Raw genomic sequence first — 19827 nt, 5'->3', positions numbered from 1 at the left:
GCTTCAGCCCAGGGCGTAGCTGCTGCGACCAAGTATTTTCTCTCACATCCCTCATAGAGTCAAGATACCAAATGAAGCAAAAAACATTTGTGGCATTTATTGGTCTAACTGCCGCCTTCCACACTGTGTGGAGGGAAGGCCTTATCTACAAATTTCTCAGCATCATACCCTACAGAACAATGGCTCTACTGATTAACAGCATGCTAAGTAATCACTGGAAGCAACATAAGTAAGGAGAGGAAGTTAAATAATGGATTGCCCCAAGGATCAGTTCTCTCACCATTACTATTCAATCTATATCTATCTGATCTACCTGACAATTGGTCCAGAAAATTCTGTTATGCTGATGACCTGGCTTTAGCTGTACAACACTAGGAAATGAAGACAACAGGAGAGATTCTAACCAGTGACCAGTCTGTAGTAGATAATTACTTCAAAATTTGGAGACTCCAACCCAGTGTGAGTAAAACACAAGTGTGTTGTTTCCATTTAAATAACCGGCTGCTAAGCGTAAAACTGGAGGTAAGTTTCAGAGGAAGAATTGTTTGTCATAATTGGAACCCAAAAGCTCTTGGTGTTATCCTGGACTGTACACTATGCTTCAAACAACACCTTCTTACCTTAGCTCAAAAGTTGAGGACTCAGAACAACATCCTCCGTAAGGTATGCGGAACTACCTGGGGATATTCAGCAACCACCCTGCGATCTTCAGCTCTGGGCTTGGTGTACTCAAGTAATGAGTATTGTGCACCTGTTTGGATGAACAGTCATCATACAAGGCTTGTTGACACCCAGCTGAATACAACAATGTGCATAATAACTGGTGCAATCAGATCTGGTTGGCCAGAATGGTGTTCGTCAGTCACTGAGTCGCAACCATTTTTGAACTGCTCTACCGACTTGTAAAAATTTGCACAATTCATACAACCTTCGCCATAAACTTTAGACATTCTACATATATATTCACTGGTTTCTTGCCTTCAGCAAGTAAAAAATGAATAACAGAATGTTGTTAAACTAATTTGGACGTTTCAAGCAGACTCGGCTTCTTGAAATGTATTTTTGAGGTTATAAACAAAACAATGATACTTTAGCTGATCAGTGCTCATCCCAGTGATGCCAACTTAAAGCTGTAGAAGTACCAAACTTCCCCTACTAACAGTTTTTTCCCCAGACCAATTTGTCTCGTTACTTATTGAATGATCCTCGTATGTAGAGCTACAGTAGATTATGGTAAGGACAACCTGATTTCTGAGTATGTGGCCCAAAAGAATGGCTAAAGGGCTCAAAATATAAAGTTCGCAACCTCTAAGGAGTGGAAACATGAAAAAGTTGGACAATCATGTGTCAATCTACTTATAGTAATTCTTCCTTTCTGTAGTATTACATTTAACAAAATAGGTAAGTTACTGGGAAAGTGTAGGCATATGGCTTATTTCCTGATCAGCCAAGAAGATAGAGGAGATGCTGCATCTGGTTAAGGAAAGTCTTGATCTTAGGACCCATGAAGTTATGATTCGTCGTGAGTGCTGTAGCAACTTCATCAGTTAATCTATCCATACTACTACCAACATCTGTGCAGAACACTGAAGGCACATTACTAATTGAGAACTTGAGAAATCAGCAGTTGCTGAGCACAGAATAATTTTGGATGAAACTAAAATCTTTTCCCATGTTTCCACTAACTGGGATCTATTATCAAAGAAGCAGTAGAAATTAGAGTGTGCAAGAACAACTTCAGTTGGAACAGAGCTATAATCTTGACACTGCATGGTAGTGAGCTATTGATGCTGAGGAGATATACAGAAATGCATTGAATTGTTGGTGTTCTTACAAGGGCACTGGCACCAGTAATGCAGACATAAATACAAGCTCTGGGCACATGATGTAATGCTGATGTACACCAATCAATAACAGTTCATCTTTGGGCTGTAGATGGTTAACACAACAACAACCATGACGGTCAGTTGTCTCTGATGAAGATGAATGAGGATTTCTTGAACACTGAAAATTATACTAAGATTTGATGTGATGAGAAAACTGAGAATATTTTACACATTTTTTTTTTAAGTGTTTGCATATCGGATCATAAGGGCTTGGCATTGTCATGTAACTCCACCAGTCTTCTAACAGTTTGGTGACATTTGTGATAAATGAGAACCATATACACTCAGGAACATAAAACAGTGCACACAGGGGGAAGAAAGGTAGATATGTGAATCTTTGCAGATAAGTACGGTGAGATCAATATGTGAATGCCAAGTTTGGTGCCAATACACAAGCCCACAGACCCTGCAGTGGTACTGCTATCAGGAAGGGGACCCTATTTAAATGACACATATTAGACGAATCATACATGTGAAGGTCACATCCTGACTTGAGGAGGATGTTAGTAGGTGCAGAATGCCAGGTAGATGTGTTGGATGACATTTCTCACAATTAAGCCAGTTTCAGAGGGGCCTAATTATTGGCATGAAAACACAGGCTGGTCAGCACGCCATGTGGCTCACCAGGTCGTTCGTTCAGTGTTTTCCATCAGACAATGGTGAGAGCAGTGGGCACAAGATGGCATCCATGTGCAAGTTACTAGGTCTGGAGTAACCAGCAAGACAGTGAGGTGAGAATATCAAAAGATTGTTGCAAGTGATCAGTGAACCTACAATGACTCGCCCCACAATACAAGCAGATGTACAGGTGCCAGTTGTTCCACAATCCATTTCCAGACATCTTGCATGTGTGAATTTACAATTCAGGTGTCCTTTTCATGTACTGCCATTAACACTGAGACATTGGTAACTGTCTATGCACACAGCACACACAACTGTCAGCTGGGATAATGGTCTGAGGGGCTATAGCCTACGACAGCTGCTCCCCTCTAGTTATGGTATGTGGAACCTTAACATGTCAGTGTTATGTTCATGACATTCTTCAATTGCAGTTGGTATCTTTCCTGCATGGTCTACCAGGGGCACTTTTCCAGCAAGGTAATGCTCGTCCACATACAGCTCAGGATGCTCAAGACTTCCTATGTTATATTCCAACTCTTTCATGGTTTGGCTGCTCCCCAGACTATGCATGGGACCAGCTGAAATGCCAGATGCCACTGTGTCATTCTGTACATGATTTGGAAGTGGCTGTTCAAGATTTGTTGGCCATTCTGCTTCAAAACAACAGACATCTAATCAGCTTGAGCTGAACCTTTTTGCAGCATGTATTGGATCAGAAGGTGGCTTAGTGCATTATTGACATTGCGCTACATTTGTTTACTTATATTCACTCTATTTGTTTACATGTTTTGATTTTGGGACCAAGTGAATCTCTCATCTGTATCAATATGTCTAATACATCTCATTTCAATTTGATGCTCCCTTTGTGGTGTGCTATTTTCAATATTCTGATGTGTATATTTTTTTACTATTGTATGTGTTGTTAAACTCCGAATCATTTCACGAGTAAATTGTCTGAGTGGTACAACAGCAGAGCAGAGTCTGATGAGCTTCAAGCACACATGAGCCATACATGAGTGGCATTTTTGTTTGGGTCTGGTAAAGTGGGGCAGGTGTTTGTGGAATCACTTATTCTGGTGGTGTAACTGTGGTTTATGGAGCTTTTATCTTGTTACAAGGGTTGAATGAAAAGTAAGCCTCCACCTTCATTAATTGGGTTTGAATGGGAATATTTTAATGAATCAAACACAGAAATAATCCTTAGAATGTGATCTTTAATTACGAATTTTCACTTTTCCACACAATCACCAGCCAATTGAATACATTTCTGCCAATTATGAACAAGTTTTCTGAAGCCATCATGGAAGAAGTTGACACTCTGTTTCCACAACCACAGTCTCACAGTTCTCTTAACATCTTCATCAGAAGCTTAATGATGTCCCCACATATTGTTTTTCATTATTAGAAACAGATGGAAGTCAGACATTGCTAAATCAGGACCGTATGGAGGATGCTGTGGAGTTACTTGAAGAGAGTGGTTTGGCATTGTCATGCTGCAGGAAAATATTTCTCTTTTCCTTTTGGACCCTTGTTAGCTGTCATTTCAGAGTTTGCAGCATTGTGAGGTAACGCTCTGAATTTATTGTTGTTCCACCATCAATGAAATCAACATGGATAACACTATCTGCATCACAGAACACTGTGGCCATGATTTTTCCAGCTGAGGGCTGCGTCTTGAATTTCTTTTTCTGGGGTAGGTCTTTGTGTCGATATTCCATAGACTGACGTTTTGTCCCCGGGTCATAATGGTGTACCCACATTTTGACTCCTGTCACAATTGAATGGAGAAAGGTGTCACCTTCATTCTCGTAATGTGGGAGGAGGTCCTGGCAAATTTTAAGTCTGTACACTTTCATTTCAGGCGTCAGCATCTGGGGTACCCATTATGCACAGATCTTCTGACAGCCAAGCAAAGCAATAATGTGACCCACACATTCTTGTGAAACAGTGATTGTGCTTGCAATTTCTCTCTGAGTGATACGACGATCATCCTGAATCAATCTGTCAACATTTTGCTTCTGAAACTCGGTGGTTGCTGTCACAGAACATCCAACTCTTTGTTTGTCATGCAGTTCGAATATTCCTGCCTCATCATCTTTAATCTTACTCGCCCAATGACACACGGTACTCACATCAACACAATCATCATAAACTGCTTTCATTCTCTGATGAATCTCTTTTGGGGTGACACCTTCTGCTGTCAAGAATTCAATGACTGCACATTGCTTAAATCGCATCGACCGAGTGTCTGCGCAAGGTTCCATACTTTACACTGTAATACCACAACTGTTCAATGCTAAGGCTTCTTGTCAGCTGGAGCTGTAGAGAAGAGGCTATGGAAAAAGCCAGTACCTGCAGTGTACCAATACTGCCAGCTGTTGAAGAGTTAACGAAGGTGGAGGCATTACTTCTCAGTCAAGCCTCATACTATTTGATCAAGTTCCATACATGTTACATCACTGAAGCTCTCTTAGGAGGCTTTTCCCACACTATACAAATAGTTCATAAATCCATTAAAAAAGTCAGTGTTATAATACAGCCACTATAAACATTAAAAATTACTTGCTTGTATCAGAAAATTCAACATATTGTCTGCCATTACTTAGAAAAAACTGTAACTCATTTTGTTTACTCATTCTGGATGTATGTGGGATCGCTCAGTATAGATTTGAAGATATTTGCTTAAAATGCTGTACAGAAATTGAAATTTATTCAGTTATTCAAAGGAACAGATATGCTCTTCAGCTACTGTGCTGATAATTAGGAGCAACTAGTTTTATTTTAACTTTTTGTTGGACTGATTCCCGAATCTGAATTTTTCCATGAAAATATGATACATAATTTTGAGAATATGGTAAAAGATGTGATATGCACATTGCGGGAATGCCCTCCTCCCCTCTTCTCCATAAAAACTAGACACACACTGTATTAATTATATCAGCAAAAAGTATTAATGCTCCATATAAGGAGTAAGTTAAAAATAAGTGCTACTTAATAAGCAGCTATTATTATTGTTTGGAAGGTTCTCAGCCCCAGTTAGCCACAAAATGGTTCAGATGTGCCAATGCCATTGAAAACTCTTGTTTAACAATTGTGTTGCTCTTGCAGCACCTAAATGAAATAATACCATGAAAATGATTACTTCCATTAAATTCATTGAGAGGCCTATTCCTAGTGCAGTGTTTATGAAGGGAAGATTTAATGAACAATAGGTTATTTGAATGGTTGTGCTTTATTCACATAGTCAACAATGACATTGTCCCCATTTAGTCTGTCACCACATTCTCATCTGGGAGATCATCATTTACTTGTGAAGTAATGTCATATGATCTGGTGTCCATGCTTGATTGGGAGGAGAAGGGGTTGGGGACGAGGGTCAACAAGCTGTGTTAACATACTGTTGTGCAATCCTTGAGTCAAAATGTCATCCATCTAACATGCCTCCAGAATTGGGCCCTCTGTCACATGGCTTCCTTCTTTGCCAAGAGAAGATGACCTTTCAGTGTGTGTGTGTTATTGTGGCATTCAATTGTTGGTACAGAACATTTTGGAAAAGCATCCCCAATTAGTAAATAAGGGTACTACATAATTCAGCTGAGAACTATCAATTTTTTTGTGATAAAACTGTACAAAAATAAACTTACGTTCATCTTATTACCTTCTAACTACTGGATGTGTTGAAAATAAAAAGGGTTTGGTCAGTAAGTTTTGTTTTGGCCTACAAGTCATTACTATTTTGCACCTTCTTCATTAATTTAAATTTAGTTTGGTAACAAGTTATTTTAGCTTAGTTGCTATTAACCGTAATTAAGTGCTCTTACCCAGATAACACCTTCACTAAACTTTTCATATCTTCAGTATTTTCCTTAGTTCTATTGTTCTCTTGAAAGCACTTCAGATGTAAGTTAAATTTATTGCTATCGTTTCCCCCCTCAAGCAGCTCCACTCAAATACAACTGTACACTCACATACTACATTCACATACTTCAGCTCAAATATTGGTAAATTCATAGCCATTGGTGTGACTGGTTGTTTCACATACTAATGGGCATCTGTTCATTGTACAGCATGCCATGTAGGGATGGCCACTAGAAATCAGCCAGAACATTTGAACGTACACAGACATTTCTGTTTTCCCCGTTCCTTTCCTGTCTCTAAATTAGTTCATCTTGCAGTGCTTTTATTTTTTATTCTAACCTTTTTATTCCATTTTGTGTCGTGTTTGATCTGACTTGCAGTGGATTTTAACCCATAACATTTCACCAAAAAACTCTATTTTCCATTTTCCTCATCTTCCTTTCTTTTTGCACCTCATGATTCTTCTTCATTTGTCTTCTTAATATCATAACCCTCCTCCTACTGCATTTTTCTACTACCTCACACAACTGTCTCCTGTGTTCTTTCATTGGAGAAGGAATCTGTGGTTCTAAAAGTTAGAACATTCTTGTGTGCTACACAGTTTCTCCTAATATTGAGAGTTGGACTTCTACATACTAGCTAGATCATCTTTCATTTTGTGGCATTAAAATGTTAATCATTTTGTGAAGGTAAACTATTATTCCCATTCATTTTCATTTATCTTTGATTTCAAATTATAATCTTTGGACCAACAGTTTTTTGTTATTTTTATGGTAAAAAAATAAAAGGAGCTTCAAATCTCTAAGAACTTACCAGAGTCTGAACTGTTTGTAACAAAATGATTTTTTTTTCCCTTAAGCAATCTCATTAGTGTTTTTGTTTTATTTTCCTACAATAAAAGTAGGCTTAACTTTATAAAATAAAAGGGATAGTACTTGCTAGCAAGAGGAGTAAATTAACACTACTAGTTCAGTTCTAGGCCCATTAATCTGGTACAGTCGCCAGACAGATGGTTTTCAGTCTGTTTTCCTCATAAAAGTAAGGAAATGCCAGTCATGTTGTTCTTTTCCAATTAAGAAATGCATCACACAATAAAACTTCAATCAAATTGTCTAACCATCCTATCCTATCTTAATGATGATTTGGGGACAGAAATGATATCCAGTCACGGAGTATCCATGATGCGTGGATCTCTAAAATGAGGAAAGACAGAACAGTAGTATCTATCATGAAAAACATGAAAAAAATTACATTTTTTTACCTGTCTATAATAACTGGAAGCAAATGTTTGAAGAACAGAAATACTTTGTTACTTTTGGCTGATAAGACAGGAAGGGGTGAAAGGGACATATTTGTATTTTATTCCTGAAACTTACCATGAATATTTTTGACTGTATTAAAATTATATTTATCTGATTTCTTTTACTCATTCTATTGTATCACTGCCTCTGACATGCCTCACAACATACAATTCTGCATCACCTTCTTGCTTTTTGATCCCATTGTGGCTTTTGCTGTAGGAGAAGTAGTCTGTAGCTCAAAAGCTCCAAACTACGAGAGATGCATAGAAGTAAAAATGACATCGTGAAATCTCTACTTGAAAAATAACTTTAAATTCTGTACTATTTAATTAATGTATGGCTACTCATAGGAATAAATTTTGGCAGGGTGATACTATCAGTGATGTTGTTAATATCTATTGTATTTCTAGACCTTTATTGTGATTTACATCCAAAAAAAAAAAAAAAAAAAAAAAAAAAAGGATCAGATTAAGGAGCTTAAATTGAGAGTCACAAGTACTTCAGTTTTGTATTATTTAATACTATTTTTAATTTTGTAACTAATTTCAAACATTCAAACCCTTTCTCAGAGAACAGGATGGCAGAACTTCATAATCTTGTCTGATTCTGCAATAACATTTAGTTGTTTAGTTGTGTATTTTGAACTGTATCAAATTATTTTTATGATATAAAACTATTTACTACAGTAATGTCTTCTTAAATTGACTGGAAGTGTTTTAATGTTTACTGACATACTACTAGCCTCTAGAATTCAGAAGTGTATCTTGTTCAAGTGTAATAGAACACCAAGAAACCTGACCAAAAGACAATGAAAAGTAATTAAAACTGATGGAATGCTCTCACTATTACTTACATAATGTAATTTTACTTCCTGAATCTAACAGTTTGTAAGTTATTTTTCTTGTTTTTGTCATTTCTCATTAATAATGGTGTCTGTCATTACTTATCCTTTTCAGTGATGCTCTCTTACTGTAAATAAATAAATTTACAACTATTCTTTAAATGTTTAATTTTAGGGTGAGGAAGGAGAAGGCGAGGGTGAGGGTGAGATAGGTGAAGGTGGAGAGGAGGGTGGGGAAGAGGTTCAGCCAGAAGAAAGAGAAGGAATAATATCAGATGAATCTGATGTATTCAATGAACTCATGAATGCTGGAGGTCAAGCAAGAGAAGCTGCAGCTATGATTGCGTCCCTGAAAGCATCTGTTAAAGAATTTCAGACGGTGGGTATGGTATTTTGTGCACATCTACAATTATCTTTATAAATCAGTGTAATATGTGAAGTCAATTATAATGTAAATTTTCTTGCATCTTTGGTCAGATAAAGAGTACCTAGGATAATTTGAATTTTTTTTATTTTTTTTATTTTATTTTTTATTTTTTTTGCATTGCATTGCAATTTTTGTAGATGATTGCTGTAATTGTGAACTGCTTGAATTACAGCAGTCACTTAATACTTTTTTCACACATTAAGTCAATATTATACAAAACTTCTGTTGCCTTTCATATAAAAGTTATATCAATAATCCTTTATGTCATTGTGAAATGAAAGTCCATGTGGGAAACTGCAAACATTTTCAGGGGTGTTCTAGGGATATAGAGGGTGTTCTGAAACTATTCATTCAAATTAATGCAAGAAGTAGAGAACATCAATGAGGAACATATGGTCTCTGAAGTCGCCTTGTAATGTTAGGGAATATTTGGTAGCAGTGCTGATGTTAGGTGTAGTGTCAGTGTTGCTGACCGGGAATTTGTACCGACATTCAAAACATCTCTGTGTATGGTTAGTTGGCTCTGAGGTCTGCTTCACTGATTCATTTGCAAGCATCACTACCTTGTGACAACAATGGTAACTTCCTTGTAAACAGACTAGTTACCACTTGTTAACCAACAGTGAACATGGAGTGGCTCACATATGCTGACATAGCTGATATGCATCTGGTATAAAGATCTGTGAGTGAAAATGGATGATCTGCAGTGAGGGAGTATCTGACAACACTTTTCTAACCAATGTGTTCCGCAACACCAAACATTCTGATGTCTGTATCACTTGCTATATGAAACAGGCACTTTCCACGCATTTATGCATGGTACAGGTTGGAGTTGGAACAGTGTGAACTCCCAAAAGAGAAGACAAGATTCTGCGACAAGTTGACATAACTCCTAGTACACTTTTTGCACACGTCCTTGGTGCCAAACATGGCCTCGTGTGGAATGTGTTACATGACCAACAGCTTCATCCCATGCACCTTCGGCACATGGCACACTAGCACCTGAAGATTTTCCCCATCATGTGCAGTTTGCACAATGGTTTTCACAACAAACTGCCCTGCACCCTTTATTTCTGGTTGAGGTCCTGTACACCGATGGGGCTTTGTTTACTCATTAAAGCCCTTTCAATATCCACAATTTGTACCTTTGGTGGCATGTGAATCCATGAGGTATTTGACCTTGTGCTCATCAAAAGTGATATTGTGTTAACGTGTGGGCTGGTATTCTTGGTGATAGGTTGACTGGACCATATATTCTTCAATTCTGCCTCAATGGATGGAGATCTCACATCTTCACGGAAAATGTGTTGCCAGAACTACTGGAGGATATACCTCTGAATGTTAGACGAAGGATGTATATCCAGCATGATTGGTCACCAGCCTATATCAGCACTGCTGTGAGGAATCATCTGAGAGTTACCGTCGGAAATCAGTGGATCAGCTGAGGTGCCCCTGTGGCCTGCCCACCCAGGTCAAGTGACCTCGCTGCTCCAGATTTTTTCCTCTGAGGGCACATGAAGAAGCTGTTGTATGAAACCACTGTGGAAACGGAAGATGACCGTAATTACCCTCATATCCTTATACAAAAACAAATCTCCTGCGCCTTATCTTTCCAGTCTCCCACCACCTCCCAAAGTCCCACAGTCCGGCCACAGAGGAGCATTCCCCTTGTAACTCAGTACCATCTGGGAGTGGAGCAACTGAATCTCTGCCAGGGTTTGGATTACCTCTCATCGTGCCCTGGAATGAGAAATGTCCTGCCCACTATCCTTCCCACCCCTCCTACTGTGGTATTCTGCCGTCCACTGAACCTACACAATATACTTGTCCATCCTTACACAACCCCTGCTCCAAATCCCTTCCCTCATGGCTCATATCCCTGTAATAGACGTAGATGCAAGACCTGTCCCATACATCCTCCTACCACCACCTACTCCAGTTCGGTCACTAACATCACCTGTGAAACCAGTCATGAGATTTACAAGCTAAGCTGCAGCCATTGTGCTGCATTCTATGTAGGCATGACAACTAACAAGCTGTCTGTCCACATGAATGGCCACTGACAAACTGTGGCCAAAAAACAAGTGGACCACCCTGCTGCTGAACATGCTGCCAAACATGATATTTCTCATCTCATGACTGCTTCACAGCCTGTGCTATATGGATTCTTCCCACCAACACCAGCTTTTCTGAATTGCGCAGGTGGGAACTTTCCCTGCAGTACATCCTATGTTCCTGCAACCCTCCTGGCCTCAACCTTCGTTAGTCACTGTCCTCACCCATCCAGCCCCCTCCCTGTTCCCATTCCAGCACTAAACAGCCGTCATTTCACCGCCACTCCCAGACTTATAAATTCTTTTTATTTCTCTCCTTTCCACTACTTATACCTTCCCCCCTCCACACCTTCTCTCCTGCTCTCTGTCTAAACTGCAATACTGTCCACCACTCCCACCATACTATCCCTCTCCTTCCCTGCCCCAGCCTCCTCCTTACCCCCACTCAGTCGCCACTCCCATCATGCACTGGTGCTGCTGCTCGCATTGTGGTTTCAGTTCTCTGAGACTGCAGTTGTGTGTGCAAGTTGCATGTGTGTGAGTGTGTGTGCGCATGTCTGTATGTGTGTCTACTGCTGACAAAGGCCTTAATGGCCGAAAGCTATAATTGTGTGAATCTTTTAGTTGTGCCTATTGCGACTCAGCATCTCCACTATATGGTGAGTAACAACTTTCCTTCTCTGGTATTGTTACATTCCATCCTGGATTTTCCATTGTTTGATATTCAGGTGTAAACATTGTCTGTGGATGCGAAATAAGAATACATCTTCAGACACTCAATAATTTCTCAAAGAATTTATCGTAAACCATGCGTTGGAAATATATATCAAAATTCCAGGCACTCTGCGAGTCTGAGAATGACAAAAAGCTTGGACACTTGTCAAATGGGCCAGTAGGCTGTGTTGTAAATGGAAGTGTGGTCTTCTGTTCCCAGTAAATATCTTACACTATGTGATCAAAAGTATCTGGACATCTGGCTGAAAATGACTTACACGTTCATGGTGCCCTCCATTGGCAATGCTGGAATTCAATATGGTGTTGGCCCACCCTTATTGATATTAACTTCTCATGAGCCCAGTAATCGTGACGTTGACAACAACTTTTGATTGAACGGGGTATTGTTTTTTCTTCAGGACTTTGTATTATTGTGTCATACTCAAGACTACAAATAGTTTTCTTGTCACTGATCCTTTACTATCAAGTTCGCAACTGTTCTTTGATCCGAAGGTTAAGTCCAGTAAATCAGTATCACTCAATTAAAATCACTGTCATGTTGATAATGGTAAAGATTACTTTATTCAGTCGAATGACCGAGTATGGCTTTAGTCTCTCTCTCTCACGAATTATCGAACTTTCAAAACTGAAGCAATCTGATAGCGTTTGCTTCCAGAAGACTATTGCAATAGTACTCTAGAGTGACTCAAGAGCAACTGACTAAACATTTCCATATCTGAGTTGCATTGTAGGTGCATTGAATTTCCTTTTTGATGTGTCTACAACTCTCTTCCGTGGTAAACGTTATCTTTGACCGAATTACCTCCTTGGATTTAATCTTCGTTCATATGAATTTAAATTTATTCTATACCTGTTTAAAAGATAATGCATGACAACCCTTTCATTTTATCTCCTCTTTTGTATGTTACTCTCAGTATTTAAGTGTTATAGTTGTTAATCAAAACATTATCAGTGTAATTAATTTTTTTTATCACCAATAGTTGTTGTCACTGTCAAGTGACCCACTTCCCTACGTAAAGTTTTCACAAAGTTGGTTAATTGGGGTTTTCTGTCCTTGGGTCATTATACATATCCCCTGGACGATGAAGTGGGTACATGACCTGCTTCAACGTCCCTAGCCAGGTCAGGTCCTTGTTTTTATTTTTTCACACACACACACACACACACACACACACACACACACACACACACACACACACACACAAAATTGAATTGTCACATAATGTGGTACAGTCATCTGAACTTAAGTTTCACAACTTATAAAATTTCATTATTATTGTTCAGTTTCTTTCTGACGCATCGCCACACTGACATTGCGTCTGCACCAGGCCATGCGAGCTGCAAACATGGCCCGGTTCGAAGCCAGTTTCTTCTTCTCAGGCACCGTGGTAGGGTGCTACAGCATCAGATCGTATAAGGCAGCGAGTATGATCTGATAATCTGTGCTCGTCTGGTGACCTGCGTTGTCCAGTGGCTGCTCTCCTGGTAGACTGCGCTAATAACTCAGTACAATCTACTGTAAGATGGTCCGCGTCACCATTGTCGCTTAGTCTGCAACAATTAATTCACTCTTCTCTTATGCACATACATGGCACTACATGTTCATTGTTTTTATCATGGCACATTGTTTCCGCACTTAATTGATCATGTTTATATTTAGTCTGATTAAGTTTTTTGTCGCTTCACACGTGTCTTATCAGTCTATTAACCAGTACAGTTTTTAAACACTGTCACTATTGTATTAGTAATGTTTATCATTGCAAACGATCAACTCATAGACTTAAAAATGGGGAACATTTTTAAGTCTATGAGTTGATCGGTTTATATTTATTTACCTTTCCTCTTGATTTCTCTCACTTTTCTCAAAATAAGTGATCTTTTCTCTTTTTTAATCAATTTCCTTATCCCAGAATGATCATGACAAGATGTTTCCGTGTGCTTGCGTACTTGATGCCTCGTTTATTGTATAACATGATGAGGCATGTTAGCAAAGAATAACCAACAAACATTAATATTTAACTTAAAATAGGCACATACTTAACTACTTAATAACTTTTAATAAAAGCCATCATCTTTCTCAATGGCTTATTAAACAAAAGTCAATGAAAATAGTGCTAATGACTTAACATTTACTTAAGGGTTATAAAAACTACTACTATTGATTAATTGTATCCAAATTCTACATAGAAAATTTCACAAACGTTGTTCATGACTTCTTGCTTCCTATCTTATTCTACTTTATACATACAAAAAATTAAATTCTTGATCAATGAAAATATTTCTTCAATTATATATGAGGATATACTCCTTTTATCTTCTTGTCATCTTCATCTTCCTGAAGGTAACTTCCTGCGTGTGGGATTTCAATAATCCTGTATGGTCCTTTAAATAAGCTACACCATTTTCTATTTAATTTTTTTTTTTTTTTAGATTTGGGATGATTGTTTAATAATACACAATCCCCAACTTTATAGCTAACTCCTAAACCTAGCTTCTTATCGAACTGATTTTTTTGAAGAAGATTTTTTTGAAGATTAGCTTTATGTTGTAACCTTAAATACACTTTATGTATAACTTCCTCACGATCCTTTGTCTTATTACATAAGTATGGTAATTTACCAAGCCACTCATTATTATTTTGCTTATATTTCTTCAAATTTTCCGATTAATTCTATCCATCTATGATGTTGAAAGCGCTGGCAGGTTGATAGATACACAAACAAACACAAACATACACACAAAATTCAAGCTTTCGCAACCAACGGTTGCTTCATCAGGAAAGAGGGAAGGAGAGGGAAAGACGAAAGGATGTGGGTTTTAAGGGAGAGGGTAAGGAGTCATTCCAATCCCGGGAGCGGAAAGACTTACCTAAGGGGGAAAAAGGACAGGTATACACTCGCATACACACACATATCCATCCGCACATACACAGACACAAGCAGACATTTGTAAAGGCAAAATCAGTGGCACAGATTTGTCTATTCGGCTATATAAAAGGAAAACCCTGTAAGTTATTGTTAGATACAGGATTGCTGGTATCTATGGCTAGCCAAAGTGTATTGAGTTTAGGGAGTTTGTATTCACCATGCTGTAGTTTAAATGGTGTGGGTGAATATATGAATTCTTTAGGTTCCGTGTTGCTGGTTTTCTGAGTGGGAGAGGGAGACTGCTGAATATGTGTGGAAGTTCTATCTTCCATGCGTGTTAACCAGTGCTTTTTTTTCTTAAAAAAACGTTTGAGGTTACTCCATAACTGAAGCATGGGATACCACCCGTCTGCTTTTAGTCATGACGTCATCAACATGTCGAACTAAAAAAAGGTATCGGACTCTTCAGTTGACTCTACAGCTTAAATGAAACAGCAATACCCAATACCAAGAAACTCACAAACATACAAGAGAATGTGGTATCGAACACTTCAGTTTACATCACCTCAAATGAAGCATGCAATTTGAGCATACACATATCCGTTTAGCACTACCATCGCCCACTATTAGTGGGCAAAGGCACTACGTGCTTGGCAAACTGGCTGCCAGTGATTCAGTTGTCAAGAATGGTTGCCGCAGCTTCGAAATGCATGAAACAGTCAATGACATTGATTTGCCCACCAAAAACTGTGTGGTGTCGTTCGTATTGCAATTACCAATACGAAAAAATGAAATAAAAAAATCTTTGGCTCTCTTCTAAGTTCTCAGCATTGTAAAAAGATTACTTTGTCAATGAAAAAGTGTAGGGGTATGCATCCCCCTGCGTTCCCCCAGAAAAACAGCACTGGTGTTAACTACAGCTTCATTCCGCATGTGGAAAGCTAGAATTTTGTGTGTATGTTTGTGTTTGTTTGTGTGTCTATCGACGTGCCAGCGCTTCTGTTTGGTAAGTCACATTATCTTTGTTTTTAGATATATTTTTTCCCACGCGGAATATTTCCTTCTATTATATTCACTTAAGGTTAATATTGAAATAGTACATTTGAAAAGATTGTGGCCAGTTTTCAACCTATTCTTACCCTCTCTGAGCTTGTGCTTTTACTTCTTCCTTCTTACAGATTTACACCCACCTAACAGAATTGAGGTGTACCTGTATCCTGGAAAGTGCAAGAAAAATTTGTTGTGCATGTGACCTCAAATATAAACTACCATAGGATAGATATTTTATTTACCAATTAATGACAACATAAATTAATAGTGTATATTGTTCATTTTACTGGAAAATTGCATTCTAGTGTCTTGAATAAATTCAAGCTTATTTGAATATTAGAATACAAATAAAATTAATTTTTAACAAACAAGATAATAATCTTTTACAGAAAGAAATGCTCTCTGCTGAAGATGCAGCATTATTGCAATCAAAACAGGATGAACTCATGGCAAAGCTTGGTGAATTTGGAGCTCTGACAATTAGGATACAAACCCTTTTAAAACTTAGTCATCTGACAGAGTCTCAGCTATGCCTGTTGGAGGGCCCACGTCCTGGTGAAGAGGAGGAGACATTTGATTTGGAAATTGAGGATGAAAGTCTTCCTAAAGTAATAATTTGTGGTTCCGAAGATCATATTCCAAGAATTGTTGTTTGTGAGCCTACAGTGAAGAAAGAAGAACCTTTACTGAAGTGTTGTTGTGCTAAGCATCCAGTAAGGGAAAAAACATACAAATGCAGTTTGATTTTTGATGAACATATTTATTGTACTATACTTCGCACTGTGATGTTGTTTTGTTTTACAGATACTTCTTGGAGGTATTGGTGGTGATACTGCAGGGTATGTAGAGTTACTTATTTGATTGTAGAATTAACAAGTAAATTGTAGCACATTATAAATAATTTCAGTTTATCTCAGTCTCTGATATAGTTTAGCTGTTACAATATCATGATTGTAGATAAAAATTTCTAATTTACATATTGATTACATACTTTTAAGATTTATGAAACTCCTGCATGGCAGTAGATGCAATGGAAAAAATTACTTTTAATTACAGACATGTGCTACCCAACAGAATAAGAGTTGTTGCAGCACAATACAAACACTGTAACTATCCTGAGAAAGTCTACTTACAAAATTCCAGGGGCAATTATTAAGCAATGAATCTAGGAGTATAGTACAGCTCCCTGTGTATCACTCCCATGTGGCCCACAAAGACAAGCAGCTAGACTAATTACTGTGCACACAGAGGAATTTAAGAAGTCCTTTTTGAGCTGTGTATTCAAATAGAACTAGAAGAAACTTTAATATGTGGTGCAATTAGAAGTACCCCACCCTCCCCCTCTGCTACACATGGCACAGTGGTTCTGCAGGATATAGATGCAAATGAAGATTCGTAGAGCTCATTATGCTCACAATCTTCTAGTTCCTGAGAATATTTAATTTGTGCATGGTTTTATTCTGAATCAGTACTGTGTCATTCACTTATCATCTTTTTACCTTTCAACTTTTAAACATAATCAATCATGCATTTAATATGACAAAATCTAAAAAAAGTTTCTAGATGCTTTTGTGCTACTGTAATTATGAAAGATCATTTGCACCTCATGCATGGTTGGGAATGCCTCAAGCTAAAAAAAGAACAGTACTTATTCTTGATATTATGAACAAAGACCCTTGGGTTTGTTAAACTGTTAAATCAGTCATTTTGTTCCCGATTTTTGCGTTTTTTTTTATAGATATAACAGCCAGCAAGATATAGAAGAATATTCAGATAGTTAAGGGAGACAGAAATTTGATTGTAACATGAGGCTTGAATCCAGTGGTAGAAAGAGGAAGAGCAAGGAAAATACTAGGTGCATATGGACTGGGGTGGGGGGGGTGGGGGGGGTGGGGGGGGGGTGAGTGAAAGAGGAAACCGCCTGGTAGAATTTTACATAGAGCATAATATGGTCATCACTAAAACTTGGTTTAAGAATCATGAAAGAAGGTTGTAGTAGAAGAAGAGACCTGGAGACACCACAATGTTTCACACTGATTAGACAGGATGTACACAAAGTCCAGGAACACTTTTACTTATTTATTGCACAAGAACCAAACATTGTACAGATATTGTACATATGTCATTTTTAAGAGAAACACTGAAAGTTTTTTGTCACGTATACCCAAATCACAAACATGGCGAGTTCAGTGCGAAGTGAGCTTTCTGTGCGTTGAAGTTCGACAAAAACAAGTGTGCTATAGCCGTTCAATGGATGTTTGGAACCAAGTGCAGTAAGACACCACCAACAAGAAAGGCCATTTACCACTGGCACAACAAATTCGTTATGATGGGTTGCTTGTGCCCGGCAAAGAGAAGCGGACATCCCAGTGTGGGTAAAGTGAATGTGGAGCAAGTACGAGAGACATTTATAAGGAGTCCAAATAAATTGGTGCATCATGCATTCTGTGAACTTGAAATGGCTCCAATGATGGTGTGGAAGTCCTTGCAACAGAAGCTGTCTATGAAAGCATTCAAATTGGAGTTAGTGCAGAAGCTCAATGATGATGAGAAAGACAAGAGTTCTGAGTTTTGTTCACAGTTGCAACAACTGAATGAGGGTGGGGATGGCATTGTTGATTGCTTAATTGTTAGTGACGAAGCCACTTTTCACACTAATGGGAAAGTGAACAGACATAATTGTCGAATCTAGGGTACAAAGCATCCATATGAAAGCATTGAATTTGAGCATTATTCCCCAAAGGTAAATGTTTTTTGTGCCTTGACATGTCGAAAACTGTCTTCTTCACTGAGAGCACTGTCCTACTTGGACTTGTTGCAGCAATGGCTGATGCCTCAAATGCAGTGGGACTCTCCGTTCATGTTTCAGCAGAATGGGGCTGCACCCCATTTTCATTGTGAAGTTCGTGGGTACCTGATCATTGGACTGCTGCATTGATGGATCAGCCGTGTTACAGAATGGGACAGCTGTTTCATGAAATGTCCTGCCCGATCACCAGGTCTCACTCTGTTAGATCTCACTCCATGTGACTTTTTTCTGTCGGGACACATTAAAGATCTGGTGTATGTACCGCCTCTACCGCGATTGCTATAGTTGATGATGTCATGCTGGGATGGGTATGGCAAGAATTTGATTACTGTATTGACATTTTTTGGGTCACTCATGGTTTGCATATATAATGGCTGGAGAGAGGAAAAAAAAAAAAAAAAAAAAAAAAAAAAAAAAAAAAAAAAACAACTTTCTGAGTTTCTCTCCAAACTGCAATATGTATGACATCTGTACAATGTTTAGTTCTTGTGCAATAAATAATTGAAAGTGTTCCTGGGCTTTATGTACACCCTGTATAATGAAAAGACAGAGATTTTGGAACCGATTTTATATTATAAGACATTTCAAGGGGTAAATGTAGACACTGACCACAATTTATTGCCTATGAACTGTTGATTAAAACTAAAGAAGTTGCAGAAAAGTAGGAAATTAGGGAGATGGGTCATGAATAAGTTGACAGAACCAGAGGTTGCTAAGAGTTTCAGAGGGAGTGTTAGGCAACACATGAATAGAACAGGGGAAGGGAGTACAGTGGAAGATGAATGAGTAGATTTGAGAGATGAAATAGTGAAGGCAGCTGAGGATCAAATGAGTAAAAGAACAATGCTGATAGAAGTCCTTGGATACAACAGGAGTCAATTTAATTGATGAAAGGATAAAATATGAACCTGCAGCAAATTAGGCAGGCAAAAGGGAATACAAATGTCTAAAAAATGAGATTGACTGGAATTGCAGAATGGCTAAGTGGGTATGGCTAGAGGACAGTTGTAAGGATTTTGAAGCATATATCACTAGTGGAAAGATAGATACTGTGTACAGGAAAATTAAAGAGGCATATGGAGAAAAGAAGCAGTATGAATATTAAGAACTCAGATGGAAAAATTGTCTTAAGGGAACCCGGAACGATCCATCTCCTCCATGTTAATTTTAGCAAATAGAAAGAACATTTTTTCTAAAACCATTAAACATATTGCTCTGAAATTTGGACTACATGTTCAGTGAATATTTCTCTACAAAGTTGTAATGCCATGTTAAGAAATATGTATGGTTTTTGTTTTACAATTTTTTTAAACAGATGCTTATTTTTTTCTCTATAATTTTGCACTTTTTCTTTTATAACTTTTGAATTATACAATAT

General features: G+C 38.2%; 1 protein-coding gene across 1 annotated transcript in view; it reads left to right on the top strand.

Annotated features, from left to right (window-relative positions):
- Nucleotides 1-8749: 8749 nt before the first annotated feature.
- Nucleotides 8750-19827, top strand: part of LOC126236313 (uncharacterized) — a 111551-nt gene continuing 100473 nt past the window's right edge. The window contains exons 1-3 of the mRNA XM_049945528.1: nucleotides 8750-8886; nucleotides 16030-16353; nucleotides 16445-16479. Of these exons, the coding sequence (XP_049801485.1) occupies nucleotides 8809-8886; nucleotides 16030-16353; nucleotides 16445-16479 (437 nt within the window). The 5' untranslated portion in view covers nucleotides 8750-8808. The remainder of the gene's footprint in view (nucleotides 8887-16029; nucleotides 16354-16444; nucleotides 16480-19827) is intronic.

This window comes from Schistocerca nitens, chromosome 1 (genome assembly GCF_023898315.1).
Source record: "Schistocerca nitens isolate TAMUIC-IGC-003100 chromosome 1, iqSchNite1.1, whole genome shotgun sequence".
NCBI lineage: Eukaryota > Metazoa > Arthropoda > Insecta > Orthoptera > Acrididae > Schistocerca > Schistocerca nitens.
Note: the sequence above shows the minus strand (reverse complement) of the source record. Positions and strands in the feature narration are given on the sequence as shown.